Consider the following 21511-nt stretch of genomic DNA (forward strand, 5'->3'; position numbering starts at 1 on the left):
CAGATCTCGATGCCGCCTCTGGGTCTAGATGACTTTTGTAGTCTCCCAATATTTAGCTTCAAGGAAAAACAATTATGAATTAACGATATACTATATTTATATCTTTTTTTCCTTATCTTGACCTCGTTTAATACACTCCAAGAAATATTTTACCTTTTATTTATATCATCATTCACATGAATTGACACTAACATAAAGCTTCGTAAAAAAACGCGGCACAATGCAAAAACGCTTCGAGGTAGGTCATTTGTTTAACACGAAGTAGATCGACATCTATGGCCAATATGGAAATAAATGACTATCTTCATTGAAGAGTAAAAAATTGATTGAATCGTCTTTAAAAATTATTCGGCGGAAACATAAGCAATATCTTTTAAAAAATCATATTAAAATCAAAACATGCAATTCTATTGTTAGAATCCAACTATAATTTCGTCAATCTTACCTCGCAAACTTATATAAAATTACCGATACAAATTGAAGGGATTCACGATGCAATAAAAATATTCATTAATAATAAAAAAACACTCGAAAACAATTTTCAGTTTTCCAATATTCCCAATCAAGCCGTCTCACAAAATGAACTGTTAAACTGCGAGTATGAAAGTTTTACTGTCTGGATACTTGACATAACGTTTATAAATAATGATACAGTCAGGAAGCTAATTCTTTAATTAAGCTTTAGTAAGTTCAGAATATACGTAACGTTATATACGTATAGCGTGTTCATCCTAACGTCCAACTGAAACGTTCACTACCATAGAATACATGTCACTGATAATTATTTGACTGCGAAATATTTTAGTCTACAATGCCATTATTAGATAAGTTACCTGTGTCCATTCCAACATCAAAGAACATCGTCACAAATTGGTTCTTGTATTTGGCTCTCTTTAAAATATTTTAAGCTGAGTTCGCTGGGCAGTCCTGTCGAAAACAATTTGACAAATTTTCGGAATGATTTTGAATAATCGAGAGATAGTTCAGAGTAAAACAAGCTCTTCATCCAGAAATTGGGCCGAATATTGAATACAACAGGAAATATTTTAAGCTGCAGGTAGCGCCACTATTTCAAAAGCAGAGAAAGTGGCGCTCTTCTTGAGGTACTAGCTACTGTGCACAGCTGTTGCACCTTGAGAAAATGACCTTACAGCGGTGCTCATGCCATCTGTGGAGTACTATTCAAACGACTATCTAATTGGCTTTGCATTTATGTAATAATCGATATTATGTAAAGTTATTTCTTTTATTAGGCAAAGAAATTATTTGAAATGTGTCTCTTTAAATTAACCTGAAATTTTAAACATTTTCTCGGTGAATTAAATTAACAGGTCTTAAAAGGAAGTTGGAGCTCGCGGAGTATTTAACCATCTAACCACACAATGGCATGCGTTCGCCCTCGCTTGCTTAGAAAAGGGTCATAGAAATTCCATGGCATTATATTAGGGTTGTCGATTTAACTATTAAACTCGCAGTGCATATTAACCAAGCTCCTTTAAAGGCAGTTTTGCTGGTCAGCGATTCTTGCTCCCAGGTTCTTGCTGTGACGTCATCATCTAAACATCGCTCAGCTGAGGGAAGGTGTCTGTACTGTTGACTCTGTGAAGGGATATCTTGGCAATCGCGCAAGATTTCTTCGGAAAAGGGACTGTACTCCCAAAAATTTCATCACGGCGACCCTTTAGCAAGCCTGGCCTCGAGCGGGGAGTCAGACGACGGTGGGCTAGCTCCGCCACCGCGCAAAAAACAACGTACTTTGGAAGCTACAATGCAGCAGGCAACGAATGGCTGTGCGCAACACAATGGAGCGTCTGAGGGTCAACAAGCATCCTCCAGTCACCAAAATGGATCGGATATAAATACAGCGAATAATGCTGTCAACGGAGAAACTAATGGAGATATTGCCCCCAAGATAATAGACAAAACCAACCAGGACATCGTACGACTGATTGGCCAACACCTCAAAAGTATTGGCTTAAAGTATGTATGGTGTTCGATATTATTGAAAAATTATTGGCCATCATAAAAATAATTTCGATTTTTTTTCTTTGATGCTAGATCATGGAAAAAAAACTGCATAGTCATTATCAATCATTTTCCACCCTGGTTCGTGTAATTTATTGACAATTTCCTCATGTAAATGTTGGAGGACATTGTTTGTAAACAAACATCCTTTGTGCTGAAATCAATGTTTTGGTTTAAGATTCATTGTCATTCAATCCCGCTACTGTATTGATTCTTCAGTGAGTTCTCGCAGGTGCATCTGCATCAGTTTTTCTAGAGAAGTTTTTTCCTAAGTATTTATCTTCAGCTTGTGTTAGTCATTGAAGCAGCAACCCTCAAATTTGAAAAAAATATTTTCAGATCCCTCCTTTTTTTCCCACGAATCACTCCATCTCATACGATGAATCAGTCTTGCTCACAAAAAAATGCTAATGTTCAATTGCCTTGTATGAACTCGAATTAATTTTCAACATATTTATTTTAATTAGCCGAACTGCCGACTTACTGATGCGAGAATCTGGCTGTCGCTTGGACCATCCTGCCGCAGCTAAATTCCGACAGCATGTTATGGATGGAGACTGGACCAAGGTAGTGATCTTTCGACGTCTTATAGTCAGTTTCCTACGCATTAATTGAATATCATTTGATGGAATTCGAAAATAATGCCCAACTTACTTACAGGCTGATAACGACTTAAATGAACTGAAACCATTATTGGAGGGATCTTCTCACAGTCTCATTGTAAGCCAATAATATATTTTTATGCTCAGTTTTTGGACTCCTGAATCAATGTGTCCTTGAAGAAATGCTGTGCAATGCCTGTGAATGGATATTGTGACGCGTGTGACTTACATTTGGATTTTTTGCATGACAGGAAATGAAGTTTCTGCTCTTGGAGCAAAAATATTTGGAATACTTGGATGATGGCCGAGTTATTGATGCCTTACATGTACTTCGGTATGAACTGACGCCATTGCAGCACAACACAATCAGAGTGCATGAGCTGAGCAGGTGAGAATTGTGGCAGACCATCTTGAAAAGTGTTGAGTCATTGTACAGCACTACATTCTTCCTTTGGGGTTCTGCTTTCATTGGATGTGTCCTGTCAACACTACCGTTGAGTGATGCCAAAAGAAAAATTTGGCTAGGAATGATCCACACTTTTGATTTGTCACATTTCTTTGGGTAGATTTGACTGGTAATGTGCCAAACACCCGCAAAGCACGGTCATGTATACGTCTCATTTGTTTTGGGAGGAAGAAAATTATGGGTTAGGTATGAGGAGATGGTGAAGGACAGGCCCTGAGAGATCTGTCGTTAACTCAAATAAACAGGGTGCCCTCATACCTGGTAAAGACAGAGGAATGAAATGCGACGGAATTGGCCACGAAAATGTTTGGGATCTCAGAATCTTTTTCGAAATGTAGGAATCAATGTTAATTAGTTAGTGACATATACCTTGCAGCACAGTGTGCTGTCGGTGCTCTCCTCCTGGGTTCGTTCATTCCCCTTTGCCTTGTATGACAAGCATAAGATGTGTGTTCATATGTCAGCCCCATCTGCCATGCTTTCTGAGTAAATGAAGGGGAAACCGATACCTTAAGGAATCGTATCCTGAGTGGAGCACTTAAATGCACCCTACAGCCACGCCCCTGCAAATAGTTAAACTTGAAGAATATGCTAATTCCTGTTAAACCATCTTCTGATGCAGTCTCTCATCACAAGAAGATGTAAATGGTATCACATCATAGCCGAAACACTAGAATCATCATATAAGTAGAAATTTCACCCAATAAAGCCCCTGTAGAGTAGGCGAATGTGTGTTTTTGTCGGGGAAGTTCTTCAGTATTTGAGGCTGTAGCATGACTTGTAAACATTGCCCAATTGAGCCCTTTTTGAGATCTTCTGCTAGCAAAACTTCATCTATTTATGATTATAGCATCATCATATGAGCCATATCTCCAAGTGTATCAGACACTGAAGCCATTCTTGTCATTTCTTTGTGGTGACATCAATGATTATCTCAGAGAGGCGTAAAGTTGTACGTTCTAAACTGAGCAAAGGCAATCTACCAGCTGAGCAATATTGATATTGGTGATGTTGTGAATGGTTTGAAAATTTTCTAAATCATTATTGGTGTGGAGACAACCCTTGCACTCCATGATGCAAAAGTGAAGAACATCGAAGAGGAAAAATTTAGGTTGAAAAGTCAGAAGTTGTTGTTAAGAAACTGCTTAGAGGAGACCAATAAAGTACAAATTTACCCAAGTATTATCATATCTGGATCCTAACAAAATTCTCCAAAATTTAGCAGTGTAAAATGGGCATATATTCTTGTTTTGGCACTCTCATGTCTGCTTACCCCATGACCACTATGCAGGCGGACTGTGCAGGCATCCAGTTCAAAAGGTTTGTATCCCTGGCGAATAGTACTGACACATTTTTTATGAGTAATGCACTTAAAAATGTTATTATTACCACTATGTTACTTTGGGAAAACCCAAACTACCTGTATTACCTAGCGTTTGTTTTTATGCTGATAATTTGAATCCCTTTCTTCCCCATTCTGTCAATTTAAATTGATACTAATAGGATTGTGTGAATGTATGTATGAAAATATAAAACAAATATGTGTTCAAGAAATACTATATCAAATATGCAAAGGATTCCATTGGCAGATTTATATGAGGTGAGTGAAAACTACCATCCTTTATTCATTTTGTGTCTTTGTTTGCTCCTTGCAGTTACATGATGTTCAGTGGCTGTGAGGAATTGCAAGAGAGGGCCAGCTGGGATGGTAAAGGCTCAAAGTCCAGGGCCCTCTTGATGGATAAATTGCAGCAATACTTGCCTCCTTCAATCATGCTTCCTCCAAGAAGGTAAATTTGGAATTATTTTACCCATAGCATGCTTGTCAATCCTAACTTGCTTTTTCAGGCATCTTTTACCTTGAAATCAATCGATTCGGCTTTAACTTTGTGAAAATCCATGTTGAAATGAAAAATAACAACCTTGGTAACTTTTCACTGGAAATTGTTTATTGGTATGAAGATGCTGAGGCGTCATTCGCAACTACAGTGTTTGTTACTTAGACAACCCAATAAATACCCAAATTCTAGCATGGGGGGAGGGGGAAGGGTTATGCAGGGGGAGAAATTCGAGGTGTGGAGTAGGAGGGTGGGTGAGGGAACTGTTGGGTTGCGTGACTAAGCTCAGGCTAGGAGAGGCAGGTAAGGTTCCTTGGCCACGGGAAAGGGTAGGTTTGGAGCGGGGTAAATTGCGAAAGTTAAATGCAGTGGTAATGAGAGGTGAGTCTCTCAGGAAGACAATGTCATTAAATACATGTCCCAAACTCAAATTCCTTTTAATCTCTAACTCTTTCAGGGCATCCATCTTCCTCCCCTTCTTGACTTGGTGTAAAATGTCCGGTATGAAGTCACTATGATGTCCCTCTCCCCACATGTGCTTCGCAAAGTGGGATTGTTTTAAATTCCCGTTGCGAAAACACCTTTTGTGCTCTTCTGTTCTTGTCAGGAATGCCGTACCCGTCTGCCCCACATACACTGTGTCACAATCTGACACACTTGAGTTTGTATATTCCGTTGCCTTCCAACTTCTTCAGTGAACAAATCCTATTGTAAAATATTGAGATTCAGGGCCTATGTGAGTTCCAAACGTGTGCTTCCCAGAGATAGCATGCTTCATTCGAGCACATGATTTTGTTCACTTGGTTTCAAATGCACCAGAAACTTGTTCGAACATCAAAGTCATTCGCCTAAGCTTCTAACTTCTAGGCTGGTACCAAAGTCCAATCCAAGTATGCCACCGTAGAATAAACAATGTACTAGCTCAAGTACGTATTCCAGGCATACCATATAACTACCTAAATACGATCGTTGCGCTCATGCACCTATGAGACTGTCAAAAAACATATTAAACAAAACGCATCGCTCGGCGCTGTGTTGTGCTAATGTATATGCATATAGATTTTGGATAAAAATAGTGAAATGTAGATAATTGATCATCTTAGTGAATTTTAACATTGCTTTCACAATCACTGCATCAATAGGAAGGTTGGAGGAAATAGTACGGTGGTAGAATGGAGGATGGAATGTGTTGATTAAGAGCTTGAATTTTGATTTGGTGTGTTATATTGTATGCTTCATTAATGCATTATAGAACAGAAATACTAAAAGAGGCTTTCCCCACTATAATTTTGAGACAGTATTTTAAATGATCAGCATGGCATTAACATAAAAATATACATATATGAAATGCAATCAAAGCATCATGTCTTCTGTCAAAAATCTTTTGGAAATCATAATTTTTGGAATTGGATGAAGTTGATACTTAGTGGAATTTCTTTAAGATAAAAATATTAAAAGAAACTACTTTGTACATTGCACACAGCATTTTAACTAACCTAATATGGCTCCCCCCTCCTGTTAAAATGAAACATTGCTGTTGAAATCCATCGGGTTAATTTAAGAGCTGAGTGGGAAATAAAGAGTAGTTTCTTTTCACCTGTACAACCTATCTTCCTAGTCCAAGAAGTTTGTTATGAAGAGGTTTGACTTTATTCCTTTTAGAATGGCAGTATGATATGTGCTATGTGAACTATCCTTCAGTGATATTTGTAATCAAAGATTCATTCAGAAATTCTATGTACACGCCTTAATTAAATGGTTGCTTTTAATGTTCCTGCTATTTGAAGGTCACTATCATAGAATGACTTCGTGAAAGAGGATGTTGGAATTCCTGGCAGTTTTCCCAAAATCCCCTAGAGGCAATAAATTCCTTTCCTTTACTTTGAAAATTAGCCATGATCAGTCTAGTAAAATCGCCTTACTCCCTAGTATTGTGGCCTTGTTATTAAAAATTCCTACCAGTTGATCAATAAAAGCAGTTATTTGGATGAGTTCGTTCAACTTTTCGTTATTTATTTTTGTGAATTGGACTTGATGAAATTTCTTCAATTTCTATCAAAAAAATTATAACTTTCATATCAATAAAATTACTATGGCGAGTTTCACCACTGTATGGAATTTTCAGGTTTAATGCTGGAGAAATAAATGACTAGCAAACCACATTGTGGACTTAGCAATAATTATTCATCAACAGTCAACCAAGGTAAATTTTTTCTTACAATTCAAGCTTAGGTCACGAATTGTATTTTGGCACATGCTAATTTGCTTCCCCTTAAAAACACTCTGAATTGTGGGAATGTTCTGTCATAATTTAGGAAAGAAAGGAAATCAAGTGCAGAGATAATGCATAGATATGACTTGTTACAATACATAAGTAGCATAATTCAATAATGTCTATAGTCACAGGCTCAACTTAGTGGGAGTTCATTTCAATAAATAAAAACGAACAAACTACCGTATTTTCCGGCGTATAAGACGACTGGGCGTATAAGACGACCCCCAACTTTTTTGTTAAAATATATAATTCGTGCTATACTCTCCGTATAAGACTACCCCTTTTCCAACGCACACTACCGGTAAATAAAAAACATCAGATTTGATTTCAATATAGAAATTTTTAATTAATATGCTCATGACATCATGGCATGACATGATAGCATGAAAACGGTCACTAATAAACATAAGTCAGTTCCTCATAAAACATATAAAACTAAAACAGTGCAAGTGGATTAAACTTTTCCTAAAGCAGTCTGATACAAGGAAGTTAACAAACGATAGAGAGAGCTCGCAAGTCACTGCGAGTCAGCAACGCAGTTTCCATTTAAAAACCTTTAAAATCCTCCTGTTCGTCATTTGATATCATCAGTACATCAATAACGTCTTGTTCTACATTTGTAAGGCAATCATCATATGGATCAAATTCCGTATCAGATGGTGTGGTCTCAGCTTCGACTTCCTCTTCATTTTGCCACAAGTAGTCGTCCTCCATACCATCTAACGAATTTGATATGCCACACTTTTTGAAAGACTTTATTACTGTTTTTGCATCAATGTCATTCCAGGCTTTTATAACAAATTTGCACAAAACATCCAACTGTGGAGCACGCATGCTTCCTCCTTTTGTGAATGACTTCTCACCGCTAACCATCCACTCATTCCACTGTTCTCGAATGCGATCTTTAAACGGCTTGTTTAGGCACACATCCAGTGGCTGTACCAATGATGTCAATCCTGCAGGAATAACTGCTGAATCTGTATTTAGTCTCGCAAGCCTTTCCTTGGTGCTGGGAGTTAAATGAGCCCTGAACATATCCCACACCAGTAGGCTACGTTTTTTAATAAGTCCACCTGGTCGCCTGCTCCATACGTTATCAAGCCATAGCTTTACCCCTTCTTCATCCATCCAGCCTTTTTCATTCACATGTACAAAACAACCAACAGGGAACTTGAGTTTCGGCATTGTTTTTCTTTTAAAAATAACCATTGGTCTCAGTTTGGCGCCATCAGCTGTGCAAGCTAGTACCACTGTAAAACTTTGGTTTAATTGTCTTGCTTGGTTCTCCCTTGGCCTCCTTTTAACATGGAAGTTCACAAAGCCTGGTATATTAGATCTCAGCACTGGGTTAGGGTTAGGGTTCTGCAAATGTGTGAAGTGTTTGTTCAGTGCGGCCACCCCTCCTCCTTGCTGCCACATTCCCGGCGTATAAGACGACCCCGACTTTTTAAAAAAGATTTTAGGTGCTAGAAAGTCGTCTTATACGCCGGAAAATACGGTATGTATTAATCCACCAATTTATTAACGCGGTACAACTAGTTTCGACACAGCGGCGTCATCCTCAGGTACAAAGGTTACAAAGAATCAAACATCCTTATATATCATAAAAATAGCATAGCAAAGAATTTTAGCATAATTCAACATTTGCATCCATGTGAAAAAAAATTTAATGCCAAGAAAACTTTCCTTAGGAGGTTTTTGCAATGGAATCCATTGGAGCTGCAATGGTTTAAGTGAGCCCTTTTTATGTAACAGGGCATGCATTAAACTTTTCCCTACGAAGGCTGTGTTTCCACGGCTTGAATTTTTTGACGCTAAAGGCCGAAGGCCGTGTTTTCATGGCTTTGCTGTCAAGCATGCCAAGTGGGTCCCAAGCACCATTAGGGTCCCTAGGCACGAGAGGTCCGACCCTTTCTTATTGTCCGTGTGGGGATTATCTCGGCCCATTCCGGCACTTAATGTCCCACTCAAGGAAGGTGCTCATAGTCACTTATTTGTTTATAAGTTAGAATAACTAAAAACAGACATGTTGCATTTATTGAAAATCAATGCCAAGAATTACATTCTGGATGTTCTGCTGATTGGTTCCAAATTTTAAACGGAACTCTAGCGTTCATATTAACGGAGTTCATCATCACCTAGAACAAATTTTGGAGACGTTAAGGTTAGATGTTTAATTGTAATTTTTAAACCTTACTAGCAACTTTATTGGAGCGATATTGTTATGATTTACATCTAAAGATATACGTTACTCTGTTAACCACATTCTAAGTGTACATTTGTGGTGGAGTGTACATTTGCATGCTCGTGAAGAGCAAACGTGAATGAGGAGAGTGTGGATTTGGGCATCATGGATCTAAAATATGTTAATATCATACATCGTAAAAATCTAGAAGTATGCTAGTTACATTGAATGATTTCATTCCCTTTAAAGTATTTGTTGGTCTATGATATAATGCCCTTTTGCTGAAAACCCTAAAAATAACCGTAGAACTTCGTTTAAAAGTTGTCGAGGCATTGCAAAATGAAAGGTATACATTGATAAACTGACATTTGCTGCAATAGTAACAATTTAAAAAAATTAAAATTGCACTAGTAACAATAAACTGACAGCAAAAGTACGCCGTGATGCGCTGCCTTCGGGGAAAGGGTCGAGGATTATATTTGCCCAGTTGCCGAGGAAAGGGTCCGGCTCCCCTCAGCAAGGCCATTAAGTGGAGGAAGCGACTACCTGGACAATTCCTTGCTGAGAAACAACTCCGTGCAGGGCGAAAAAGAAATGCTCAAAGCCTTCGTACAGCCAAAGCCAACAACCTCGATAGATATTATTGTGTAGAATTTAGTCATATTTTAATAGAGAAACACATTTCGCTCAATTCAACCCAGTTTTCTTGCAATTTTACTCTGTTTCTTGCAGAATAAAATATGTGATACTTGCCAGGACCCTCATTCTCCCCCACGTGAGATTGAGTGAGAATTAACTTGACCCCCTCCCCCCTGAACACCTCACTTAGTTATTGGATGCCCCCTTAACCTTTCGTCAGGTGCAATATTGGAATTGCTGGGTTCAGGCACAGATGTGGGAAAACATTATTAACTCTTAGCAGGACTCTGTGTTACACCTCTAAAGTTTAAAGCACCATTATCGGTGTTGTCGAACTCATATGATGTCTTTCGTGCTATGCATAGACCCCTTTACGATTTGTCATGCAGCCCCGGATCGATCCAGCAAGGTGCAATTTAACATGCTCTTTAGGCTCTTAAGAATTATTATATATACGGTGGAACTTGGTTATAATGGCATCGGCTGTAACGTCAACTCGGGTTTAATGTCACATTTTATGCAGACCAGCCAAAATTGAACATTTTACGTTGTACGAAAACCCATTTATATCGTCAACAAATATTGCGACGCTCGGGTATAGCGTCAAAAATTTTGCGATTATTAGGTTGCAAAGGTGGTAGTGTGATTGTATTATGTCCCAAATTTCATAGAAACCATGTGTAGAAACATCAAAAGCAAAAACAGGTCACAAGCTGGACGTTGAGCTGGTGACGGGAAGCAACTCTTTTGTTTAATTGGTGTCTGGAGGGAGCAGGGGCTGTCCCGCATACCTGGGTCTTATCCCTTCCCACCCCTACATTCTACAAGGTCACTGACACAGGCACACTATTGTATTGTATTCACTCAGATTTAAGGCTACTTTTTTATAACGTCACTCGGATATAACGTTAAAAATCTTCTGGTCCCTTTGATGATGTTATAACAGAGTTCCACTGTAATGTATTTTAGCATGTGAATTCTATAAGATCAGTATTCTTTATTTTTCTGTATTATTTATCTAGCAATGCTTTTATTTTGCTTTATTGTGCCATTACATATTTTGTTTAATTATGCTGAATAATCTGCCAATGATCTATCGGCATGAATGCGAAAAGTGAATGGCTGCATAAAATGTGTCGAAACAAAAAGCTACTTTAAGCGTCAAGGGTCTATGCCGCCTAGTGGCACGGAGAAATGAAAAAAAACTAGTGCTCTACCTGTCAGATCCTTTGCATCTGACGGAAGGGTAAGTCTTGGTCATGTAACCCCATACAAGGTGTGGTCCATGGATACATTTGTTTAACTGATAGTGAACGAAGTTTAATTCTCAAATTCTGAAGTCCGAGTTTCCAACATTTCCCTCGTGTATTTTCCACTTACAGATATAGGTAGTTTCAATCTGTGAATTATATGGCCTAAATCATTGTTCCTCTCCAAATAGGTTGCACACCTTGCTCAACCAGGCTGTGGATTTGCAGAAGAATCGCTGCCCATATCACAACACTCAGTCAGAAAGCGGTCTCGAGAATGTTTCACTCCTTGTTGACCATGTGTGCACCAGGTAAGAGACATTCGCCTTTGGCTTCATCATCCCAAAGCTCCTGCATTTATGGGTGTACTGTACCATTTCTCATTTTTTGCATGCTTGTTATGATCATTCTTCTCTAAAGAAAGCACATCCCTTTGAAAGTGACTTCCAACGCAAGGTTGAAAGTGACTTTCGACCTTGCATCGTAAGTGCTTTTTTTCCTTCTTGTTGCTGAAGAGGGCTGCTGAGTTATCACCGCTTATAATAATAATATCTTTATTTACCGAACGATTTGATAAAAGCAAATATAGGGCATGTCAAAATGATACATATAATTTTATCAGACATAAAGCACATGGGATACATCAGAAAAAAGAGCAAATGGGAATAAACACAAAGATGATAGATAAATCAAAATGAAACACATAATTTTTTCAAACATAAGGAAATCAGGCGATGCAAACAAAAGTAAAAAAAATGGAGATTTATCTTATTACATTTACTAATGCCTTATGGATCTATTATTTAGTGAAATTGTTCCTTGAAATTATTATGAAATCTAAAAGATCTATATAATAACGTCTTCAAATAACCCTTTCCATAAAGCATCAGGTTCTCTTCTACCTTCTGACACTTTTATTTTATTTATTTTTCATACAATCTTTTTGCACTAAGAATGCTGTCAACTAATAAAGCAACTAATGAAAACCTATTATTTTCTAATCGCAAAAAAAATTTGGTTCAATTACTCAGAGTCTTTTTGTATAACACCTTTCATATACGCTTCACGATAGATGCGAATATTGTGGGGGCCCCCTCAGCTTGGGGCCCTCGGCGATTGCAGACCAGCCGACCTGGCCAGACCGCCCCCGACTACCAGGCACCCTTTGCGGGGTCTCTCCAGCCCTGTAAAGAATCCTGGGTTGTAGACCATGAAGCCTTAGTTTGGGTCTCTGCAGCTCTCACAAAGGAACTTGGTTTGGTTGCTTGCATGCATGAGTGGGTGTGTTTATAAGTGAGTTTGGCTGTTCTGGTTGGGAGGCTGGGGTTTGGTCCCCGTGGTGACACACTCTCCTTCCCGCACACCAACAAAGTAATTAATGTATGCAATTGAGATTGGGAGATATTTAACGGCCATTTGAGTCTTTTCATTCCATATTGTAGCTTGATAATGCATCAATGCACATGCTTAACGTTGATGTGAGGAAAGTTTCTTCCATCAATTGGCAAGAAAAAACTAATATCAGACATAATGAATCAATTGGTCTATAAAATTGCAATAATTATTTTTCTTTTTCAGGGAGCAGTTTCCTTGTGAGACAATACAAATACTCAATGATCATTGTGATGAGGTTTGGTTCTGCCGGTTTTCACCAGATGGGTTGAAGTTGGCTACTGGTTCTAAGGATACCACAGTCATTATTTGGGATGTTGATCCTGTAAGTTCAAAATATGAAAGATTCGCTTTAAAAATTGGTCCATGTGAATTAGCCTTATGCTACTCACGGGGCATAATCCTTGAGCTGTATTTTGCCTTTATGTCATTTTTGAATGCATATATATGCCTCATTGTGCTTTTCATTGCATGATAAAATTTCAAATTTCGTATGACATTGCCTTTCTTGAAACTGATAATTAAAAAGTTTATATTTGAAATTTTACATTTGATCTTCTAATTTACAGTATGTACTTAATGCTCCTCCTTTTTGCTTGGTACTGTTCTTCTCTAATCAAGATTTTTTCTTCCCAATTTATTATTTCTAGAGTCTGTAATACCTTTTTACATTGTTCATTAATATTGTACATATGTATCTGTAACAACAATAATTACTGCTCTAAATTTAGGAAACCTTGGTGTGCAAAAATCGCAAGACTTTGGAGGGCCATTCGTATGGGGTGGCGTACTTGAGCTGGAGCCCTGACAGCCGCCATGTGATTGCGTGTGGCCCTGAGGACTGCCCAGAGTTGTGGGTGTGGAATGCCGAGACGGGAGAGCTTCGGGTCAAAGTGTCTCAGTCACCTGAGGACTCACTCACGTCGTGCTCCTGGCACCGGGATGGGAAGAAGTTTGTCACTGGTGGTATACGTGGGCAGTTCTATCAGTGTGTAAGTTTTTTTACAGCTTTTTTTTGGCTGCATGGAAAGTGTGACCTTGCTTAGATATGCATTTTACTGTTCCTGTTTGCTTAAAGTCTTTTTTTGTGGTAGTGTATGGTCAAATGTGTGTCTTCAATTGGATATGAGGGTCATTTTATTATATGCATATAATTTTAGTGAATAAATAAATCGATACAAATTGAATTAGGAGGAATTAAGAGAACATGGGTATGCTATACAAAATGGAAAAAGAAAGCAGCGGATTGGAAAGCACATAATAGTTGCCAAAAATCAGGAAAAAATCATTGAAAATGTGGGGAATTGCAACTCAAACTCAAAATCACTTAATGTGCTCTGTGCTCCTCAAGTTTTTATACTGGGACATTTACTTAGGTTTACCAGGATTTCAATGGAGGTTTAAAAAAATTATAGCTTGTGCCCACAAGTGTGTTCAATAGATGGCACCAAGGCAACTAACCATTCATCAACAGAAGAATAAGACACGGAAGTAAGCAGGAAGGCAGAGATTCTCACGCTCTCTCATTAGTGGGAGAGAGGCAGAAACATGTATCATTTAACATATATATGTGATGTCTATAACCTTTTCTCTTACTCAACATCAGGTAAGAAAACTGAATGTAATTGAATTTTAAAGGCTGCTGAACTGAATTTGGTAGCCTTAAGAATGGCAGGGTTCCCTCTCAACCGTGAAAACCTTAAAACCGTGAATAAGCCGTGAATTTCTTCTACCGTGAAAAAACCTGGAAATAGCCGTGAATTTCGTCATGAAACCTTAAAAACCTCTCAAACTTGATTTTAGATCTACGATTGACGGATCAAAAGAAAAATAGGTCAGTCACTCGCAGATACTGTCCACACATTTATCTGCACACGTATATTCGAAGCGCAAATATTGGTCTGTGTGTCATGACGACACACAGACCTTAAGGCCGTGATCGAACTACCTTTAACCAAAGTGATCATTAACCCTGGCGAGAAGTCAGACACCTCTTCACTTCCCTGTCACCCTCCTTTTTCTCACTCACAACCTTTAGCCGGCCCTAAATTTTGCTAATGATAGGCGACCTCATAAGAGCACTTTCATTGCTGCGTTTTGCATTCCCGGCGTTTATCGTGTTTGCTATATTTTTAGTTAACGCGCGGCCAGTGACTTTTATGAGAGTAATATTTCTTCCTAAAATGGCTTATCAAACAGACCGTGAATTTGACGCAATTTAAACCGTGAAAACCTGGAAAAAACCGTGAATTTTAAAATGTAGTTAGAGTGGGAACCCTGAATGGGAAACAAGGCAGAGGCCAAGATGTCAGCTGCATGCAATGCTGAGAGCGAGAAAAGTTCGTGTAGACAGGAACATGTATTTCAGGGAAAATTCGTGAAATAAGCCAATGTGGCCATAGTATCATTCAGCCATCCCATAAAGTAAAATTGGAGAGATAACTAGTAGTATAAGCCCCACCAAAATCATTGTCTTCTAGTAGTGCAACTTGTAGAGTACCCCATGGGACATTCGGAGATTCTGGGTATGAATCCCTGTGAGGTCACTTTTCTCCGGCTTTCCAATTAACAGCTTCTACCATTTTTTACTTCACTGTTGTCGTTGTCCATTGTGTTTGTGCTCATAATAGGCGTCATTCGATTTTTTTAGTCCTGATTTTGAATGGGTTGCAGACTTTTTTTTTGTTTGAATTATAAATTTGGACCTTAAATGAGTAGAAGTTTAAAACCAATGTCCTATTTAAATTTGATAGCATAGTTTTTATGTTTTTGATTTTTTCTTGACTTTGCATTGAAAAGTTTTTTACTCTGCTTGCAGGATCTGGAAGGTAATGTTATGGACTCTTGGGAGGGAGTTCGTGTCAACTGCCTGTGGTGTCGTTCAGATGGGAAAACAGTTCTTGCAGCAGATACTCATCACAGAGTTAGAGGCTATAATTTTGATGACCTCTCAGACTTCAACATGTGAGAAAATCTTTTGTTACTTTATTGTGTGTGTGAACGCTCAGTTCCAGAATTGTGTGTGTGAAAGCTCAGAATAAATCATGGTTTAGATTTATGTCTGCCTTTTTGTAGATTTTAATTCCATTTAGATAAAATGTTCCAATCATATTTAGGGCGGATCGCAAAAATCGATTTTTTTCAAATCCATCTGGCCCAATGAAAAAAAGTTGTGGGACCGATCAAAAATAAGGCCTGAAAAATTCGAGACCTGTACGTGAACCCCTGACCCTCGCTCAAATGCAATTTAGGGGGGGAGGGTCAAAATTCGAAAAATATAATATTTTATGGTCATTCCCTATAGATTTTGCCGAGTTACTGCCCTTCAGGGCAAAAATTTCGTGCATTTTGACGTATCTGCCACCGTTTAGCCACAAAATGCCTAATTTGAGTCCGCGTCCGCGAAGAAAATATTCCAACGCCCACGCAGTGTCGCGGATACCAGAGCCGCAGGCCGATCCCTTCCCCTCCACGCTCGCTTCTCCCCCTCCCACGCCTCTAACACAGCAAAATTCATCCCGCGCATGCTGTTAGGAGGTCGTTTATCTTTCATAATATAAATCAGAAGATGGTAGACGGTAAAAAACGATGCGTAGTGAGACGACTTGTCCCTTATTTGGCGCCTCGTCGGCGTTAAACAAATGGATGTTACCAACTTTTAGAGAAGTGATGAAATAATTTTAGACCTGCGTCAATGATACGTGACGACTGATGAGGCGAGTTATTCTCCGAGGGCCGCTACAATGACGGTTTTCTCGTAATGTTTTCACTTGATGGCTTATGCCCCTTTCAACTCTATTTCTACGGACAGTCCATCGTTAGCCCAATATTTTTCCAGTCGGCTAGTTTCTCTTTTCAAAAGAGGAGGCCCAATATCATTTGTGCAGTTCACTAGAAGATTCTTTCTACAATCCATTCCAAGGTCAGTTTCCACGGAGGAACAGCAAAAGAACCGAGGAAGTGTTTCCCTTGTCATGATCGTGAGTGAGAGCATTCTTTCCCTACGGAACAACATTATTTTACATCGTAATTTAGATATCCCGGAGCCCATTTACCAACATGCGGCTGGTTGATATCGTTGTCGATTCGAAGATATTTATCTGGAGCTATTTTATGTCAAAAGAGAATGATAATCAGAGTTTTGATGAACTATCATGGTTCTTGACTCTAAATAAATTGCTCATGCTGGAAAAAAATCACTGCATTATCACGGTAAAATAGATGAGCGCGGAAAAATACGAAAATCCAGCATGAATCCCTTGGTGGTTAACTTCTACATCATAACTCGGACAAAATTGCCAAACTCCAGAGGCACTCAGAATTTTTCAGATGAAATCCATTTCAGTATGACGGGTAAATTCCACTAAGTTTCACCCCAAAACAATGGAATGCTTTGCAAACAACAAACAATCGAAACAACAGAATACCCACGTTCAAAAATGGAAAGCAATAATTAGGTCTCAAATATTCATGTCTCCAATAATGTAGGAGCCTTTGTGATTTTTAAGAAGCTAAGTTTAATTTCATAATTTCCATGGATAGTATTGTGACTGAATTATTTTGTATTTATGCATGCAGACTGCAAGAGGACCACCCAGTCATGGCATTTTCAGTCGATCGCTCGGACCGTTTGGCACTTCTCAATGTGGCTACTCAAGGCGTTCACCTCTGGGACCTCACTGACCGCTGCCTTGTGCGCAAGTTCCAAGGTGTCACCCAAGGTCACTTTACCATACACAGCTGTTTTGGAGGTGTGAATCAAGATTTTGTAGCCAGCGGAAGTGAAGGTGAGTCTGTCTAAACTTATCTGCCATCAAATTCACAAATCAAAAATGTATTATGTCGATGGCTAAGTTCTAATAACACGTATCTCAAAAATTGCAACTTTTCAGGAGAGCAAAAAAAAAACGATTAATTTATAAAGTGTGTACTCGGACAGAGATGTAAAGTGTAAAAACGGGTGTATCCAGTATTTTCTCCTTGTTTTTTTTCCTTTTATTCCGCAAGTTACCAAACCCACAAGCTTCTTCCACATCCATCAAGATTACTCGCCACCAAATGCGCTTCCGAAGTGGCGCTTCCATGGTGGCACCACCATGGTGGCCTAGTGTGCAAAGGCCCTAAGTGCGAGCTCCTTTAGGCCACACCACATCACATCGGCCAACTCCAAAAGCACCAAATTTGAAATTTAGGGCACTCCTAAATTTTTCGGAAATTCGTATCTCTAAAAGTTTGTAAATCAAATTTGCACAAGAAAAGGACTTACTGTATGACCTATTTACAAGCGGTAATGAGGGAGTCACCGTGATTCCACAGAATTTAAGCTTATTATATGATACTGCACACATACTGAAGTATATGCTAGTGAAGAAAGAACCATAATTGCCGGTCTTGGGCACAGTGCACGAGGAGAACTTGAACTTAGCGCAATGCTTATGACATACCCCAGTGTGTATCCACCTAAATGCCGTATTTTACCCTTGGAACTTTGTAATAAAGTTCATTTTGTAACCACCGGGACCAGGACTGAAGTTCATAGTTTCGTAATAACGTTCTCTTTACTTTAGGTTGGGTTAGCCTTTTCGTCAGGACCAACGATTTACTTCATAAATACCATAACTTTGTAATAATGTTGTTTGTATTAACGAGAGTCTACTGTAACACTCATGGCCATTTTTTTCCTTTATCACTGTAATCTCCAGATAATATTGAAATGCTTGAGTAGTATTGCAAAGATGGTTGGGAATTTTCTTAGTGCTGTTTCATTACATTTACTGACCAATTTTGCCAATGTTTGAGTGGCTGTCTTCAGGTCAAAATGTTACTGCCAGGAATGGGCTGTCTAACATTAGCCCTCACTGTTAAAGGCTGCTAATTATTAGTGTCATTACCTTGACTTGAAGACACTGGAATAGAGGCAAAATTTTTGTGACTAAAACAGTATAATAAATATGTATATCCAATATAAACATCGCAAAGGAATGAAGTGTTTAAATCAAGATTGTGTGGGGACTCCTATTGTGGCTTCAGTGTTAGCTTTCCATCCTGTGAACCTGGGTTCTGATTCTTTCAGGTACAGCATTCTGTTGGAATGTAAAGCCTCGTCCCCCTGGAATCTTTTGTTAAGAGCAGTTAATGCAGACTTAGGGTTTCCCTCCACTCTTCCTCCCCTTCCCTAGAGCAAATGACTTCACCCGTCGATCGCCTCCTCCTAATACCTACCTACAATCAAGATAGTGTTACATATTTCCTTTTCTTTAGTTCATAGTTGTTGTTTTAATATGGCTCTTATTAAATATTTCAGATAACAAAGTGTATGTTTGGCATATAAAACGTGAATTGCCAATCGCGACACTCACAGGGCATACGAGAACAGTCAACTGTGTGGCTTGGAATCCCGTGTTCCACCAAATGCTTGCATCGGTCTCGGATGACTGCACCATCCGAATATGGGGCCCTGCTGAGAAATTCCGGAAAACCAAAGGTTTGTGTGTGAGGATAATGTTGCTTGAATAAATCAACACTTCATACTTCATACAATTAATACGTATTTAAGATAATCCCCCCAAAAAATAGCTCACTAGCCTAGCAAATGCCTAGTTCACCAGTTTCATTTTATTGTCCTGTTGATTGTAATGGATTTAGTGGGGGATCGGGTCGGTGTGCCTATGTAATGACTGGTTGGATCTACTTTCAGGCACTTCTGGGGACGGATCCTCTTCATCATCCAATGGAAGTGTTTGGCAAGATATGATTTCGTAGCTGTTTGTTGAGTTGTTGCAAGTCACCAAGTGTCTCCTACAAAAACAGTTGGGTTACTCCTCTTGAGTGGTAAATGTCCTGTCGAGTTAAGTGCTATAGTTGGGTTTTTAGGCGAGTAACAGTGGATAAGTTGTAATGCACGATTGGTAACGAATGGTTTCACTTTCATTAATAGAAGCACCCACGGCTTTAAAGTTGATCGGTATGCATACCAATATATATAGAGTAAAAAGTTTGTAATTAAGCCAGTGCAATATTAAGTGAGAAATACCTTTGGAAACTTTATAACGAGTGTGGAAAAAGTATCAAGACTGATTTATATGGCCTTCATCCATAATTTGAGGAATAAGGAATATCTGCGTAAAGAGGTTCACTAAATAACACAAGCTCCCAACGTGTGTGATGGGTGCGAATTTCAATTAAGAACGGAATACCAATAAGGGAACACAGCATTCTTGACACTCAGTTTCTATTTCTTTTTTTTTACTTTTGTTTGTGACTGTAGTCAGAGCTATATATTATATATACACATATATGAAATACATATATTTTTAATTATGGAGTCTCATGGTCATTGTCAAAGGATGAACTTCAGTCAAATCAAAGGAGGGGTTCTGGCTCTTTGGTGACCTCTGTAATTATGGAATTATATGTTCAACTCTGTGATTGCCAAAATAATCCTGTTACTGAGAATACTGACGTGGAGTCCTTTATATAGTCCCAAGGTTTTATTTCACTATTTAAAGCATTTCCGACCCAGTAATGCACTCTGTTAAATGAATTTTTACTATCTGTGTAGGAGACATCATCACCTCTGAAAGAAAGGAGGCTTAGTTTTCTCTATATGCAATTATAAAGTCTTAAGATGCTGATCATACCATCTCAAAGACCCAATGGCTACTCGTAAGCCTATTTTCTGATCACATTTGATGGATTCTCAGGTAGCAAAAGGTTTGATCAAACACATCCTATCGCTGTAAAGGTATAAATTAAGGATGGGTTGGTTCCGGATTGTGGTTTGGTTCCTGGCAGCAATTATCAATCCAGCTTCTTGCTTCCAGTTCTTAGTCAAGTGTTCAATTTTCATTGCTTAATTTTCAAAGGGTCTGAATGATTTTTGTAATGGTAATAGGAAATCACAGTATCTCACTACTCATTGGTTCCTGAACAAAAATTATTTAAATTTTTTTTAACTACAAATGTATGCATTTCAAACTTAAGTTTTGTACGTATGAACTCGGTGCTGATTCTTTTTGGCTTCATTTACGATACTGGTACTAACCTCAAGAACCAGTCAAACCAAGAACCAAACTGACTGACCCATAGTATAAATGACTCTGCTTTATAAGGTTGCCTTGTCTTCTGTTGGTGGTATATACTGTCTAGATGGCATATGCCTTTTTAAGACTCCTCTCTTGATTGCTTGCTGGTATTACCTAGCATTTGTTTTGTTTCCTTCATGAAAGTGCGTGTTATGCAATAAATAGTGTGACAGAGTGTGGTACGGAGGAAATTTTGTACAGTCATGTGTGTATATTTTTAATTCTCTTGTTAATTTATAATTTTTCTTCAGATGTCTGTGAAATTTTTAAGATATGGCATTAAGTTACTGTAAAGATGTGAGATTTACTTCCTCATATGATGAAATAAACTTGGAAGTAAGTTTACAAGAATATATATGTTGTGTTGAAGTGAATCTTTCATGAAAAGTGCTACTTGGATCATTCTATGATTGAAGTGGAACTCGTGCAAATGAACTCCTTTTTGCAATATTTGCAAGTACGTACATTATGTGAAGTTTTAAAACCCGAAGATAAATACCAAAGCAGTGTACCAGGTGATTGAAACTGTGGATTGGCACGTTTTGGTGGATTCAATTTTTTGGCCAAAAAAGTCAATGGTTCCGTTTCAACCATGTGGACCACACCTTGACGTTTGAATGCACAAAACTAATTATCTCTCTCATTTCTGTGTTGAACAGATATGTTTTGGGAGATTTCTGGCTTTGGCCAATGAACTCAGTTTCATGTATCAATCAGCTTTTAACATATAACAAGGATCATTCTCACAGATACTA

General features: G+C 38.5%; 1 protein-coding gene across 1 annotated transcript; it reads left to right on the forward strand.

The window, feature by feature from the left end:
• The first annotated feature begins 1375 nt into the window (after nt 1–1375).
• On the forward strand, nt 1376–21317 carry LOC124157113 (WD repeat-containing protein 26). The gene is made up of 12 exons (XM_046531612.1): nt 1376–1980; nt 2493–2592; nt 2686–2745; nt 2879–3015; nt 4749–4883; nt 11472–11591; nt 12859–12997; nt 13404–13664; nt 15491–15636; nt 17251–17459; nt 18977–19156; nt 19370–21317. Exons 1-12 carry the CDS (start codon nt 1769–1771, stop codon nt 19432–19434), a joined length of 1764 nt encoding a protein of 587 aa, XP_046387568.1. The 5' UTR covers nt 1376–1768; the 3' UTR covers nt 19435–21317.
• The last annotated feature ends 194 nt before the right edge of the window (nt 21318–21511 follow it).

The sequence above is a fragment of the Ischnura elegans genome, chromosome 4, assembly GCF_921293095.1.
Source record: "Ischnura elegans chromosome 4, ioIscEleg1.1, whole genome shotgun sequence".
Lineage (NCBI taxonomy): Eukaryota > Metazoa > Arthropoda > Insecta > Odonata > Coenagrionidae > Ischnura > Ischnura elegans.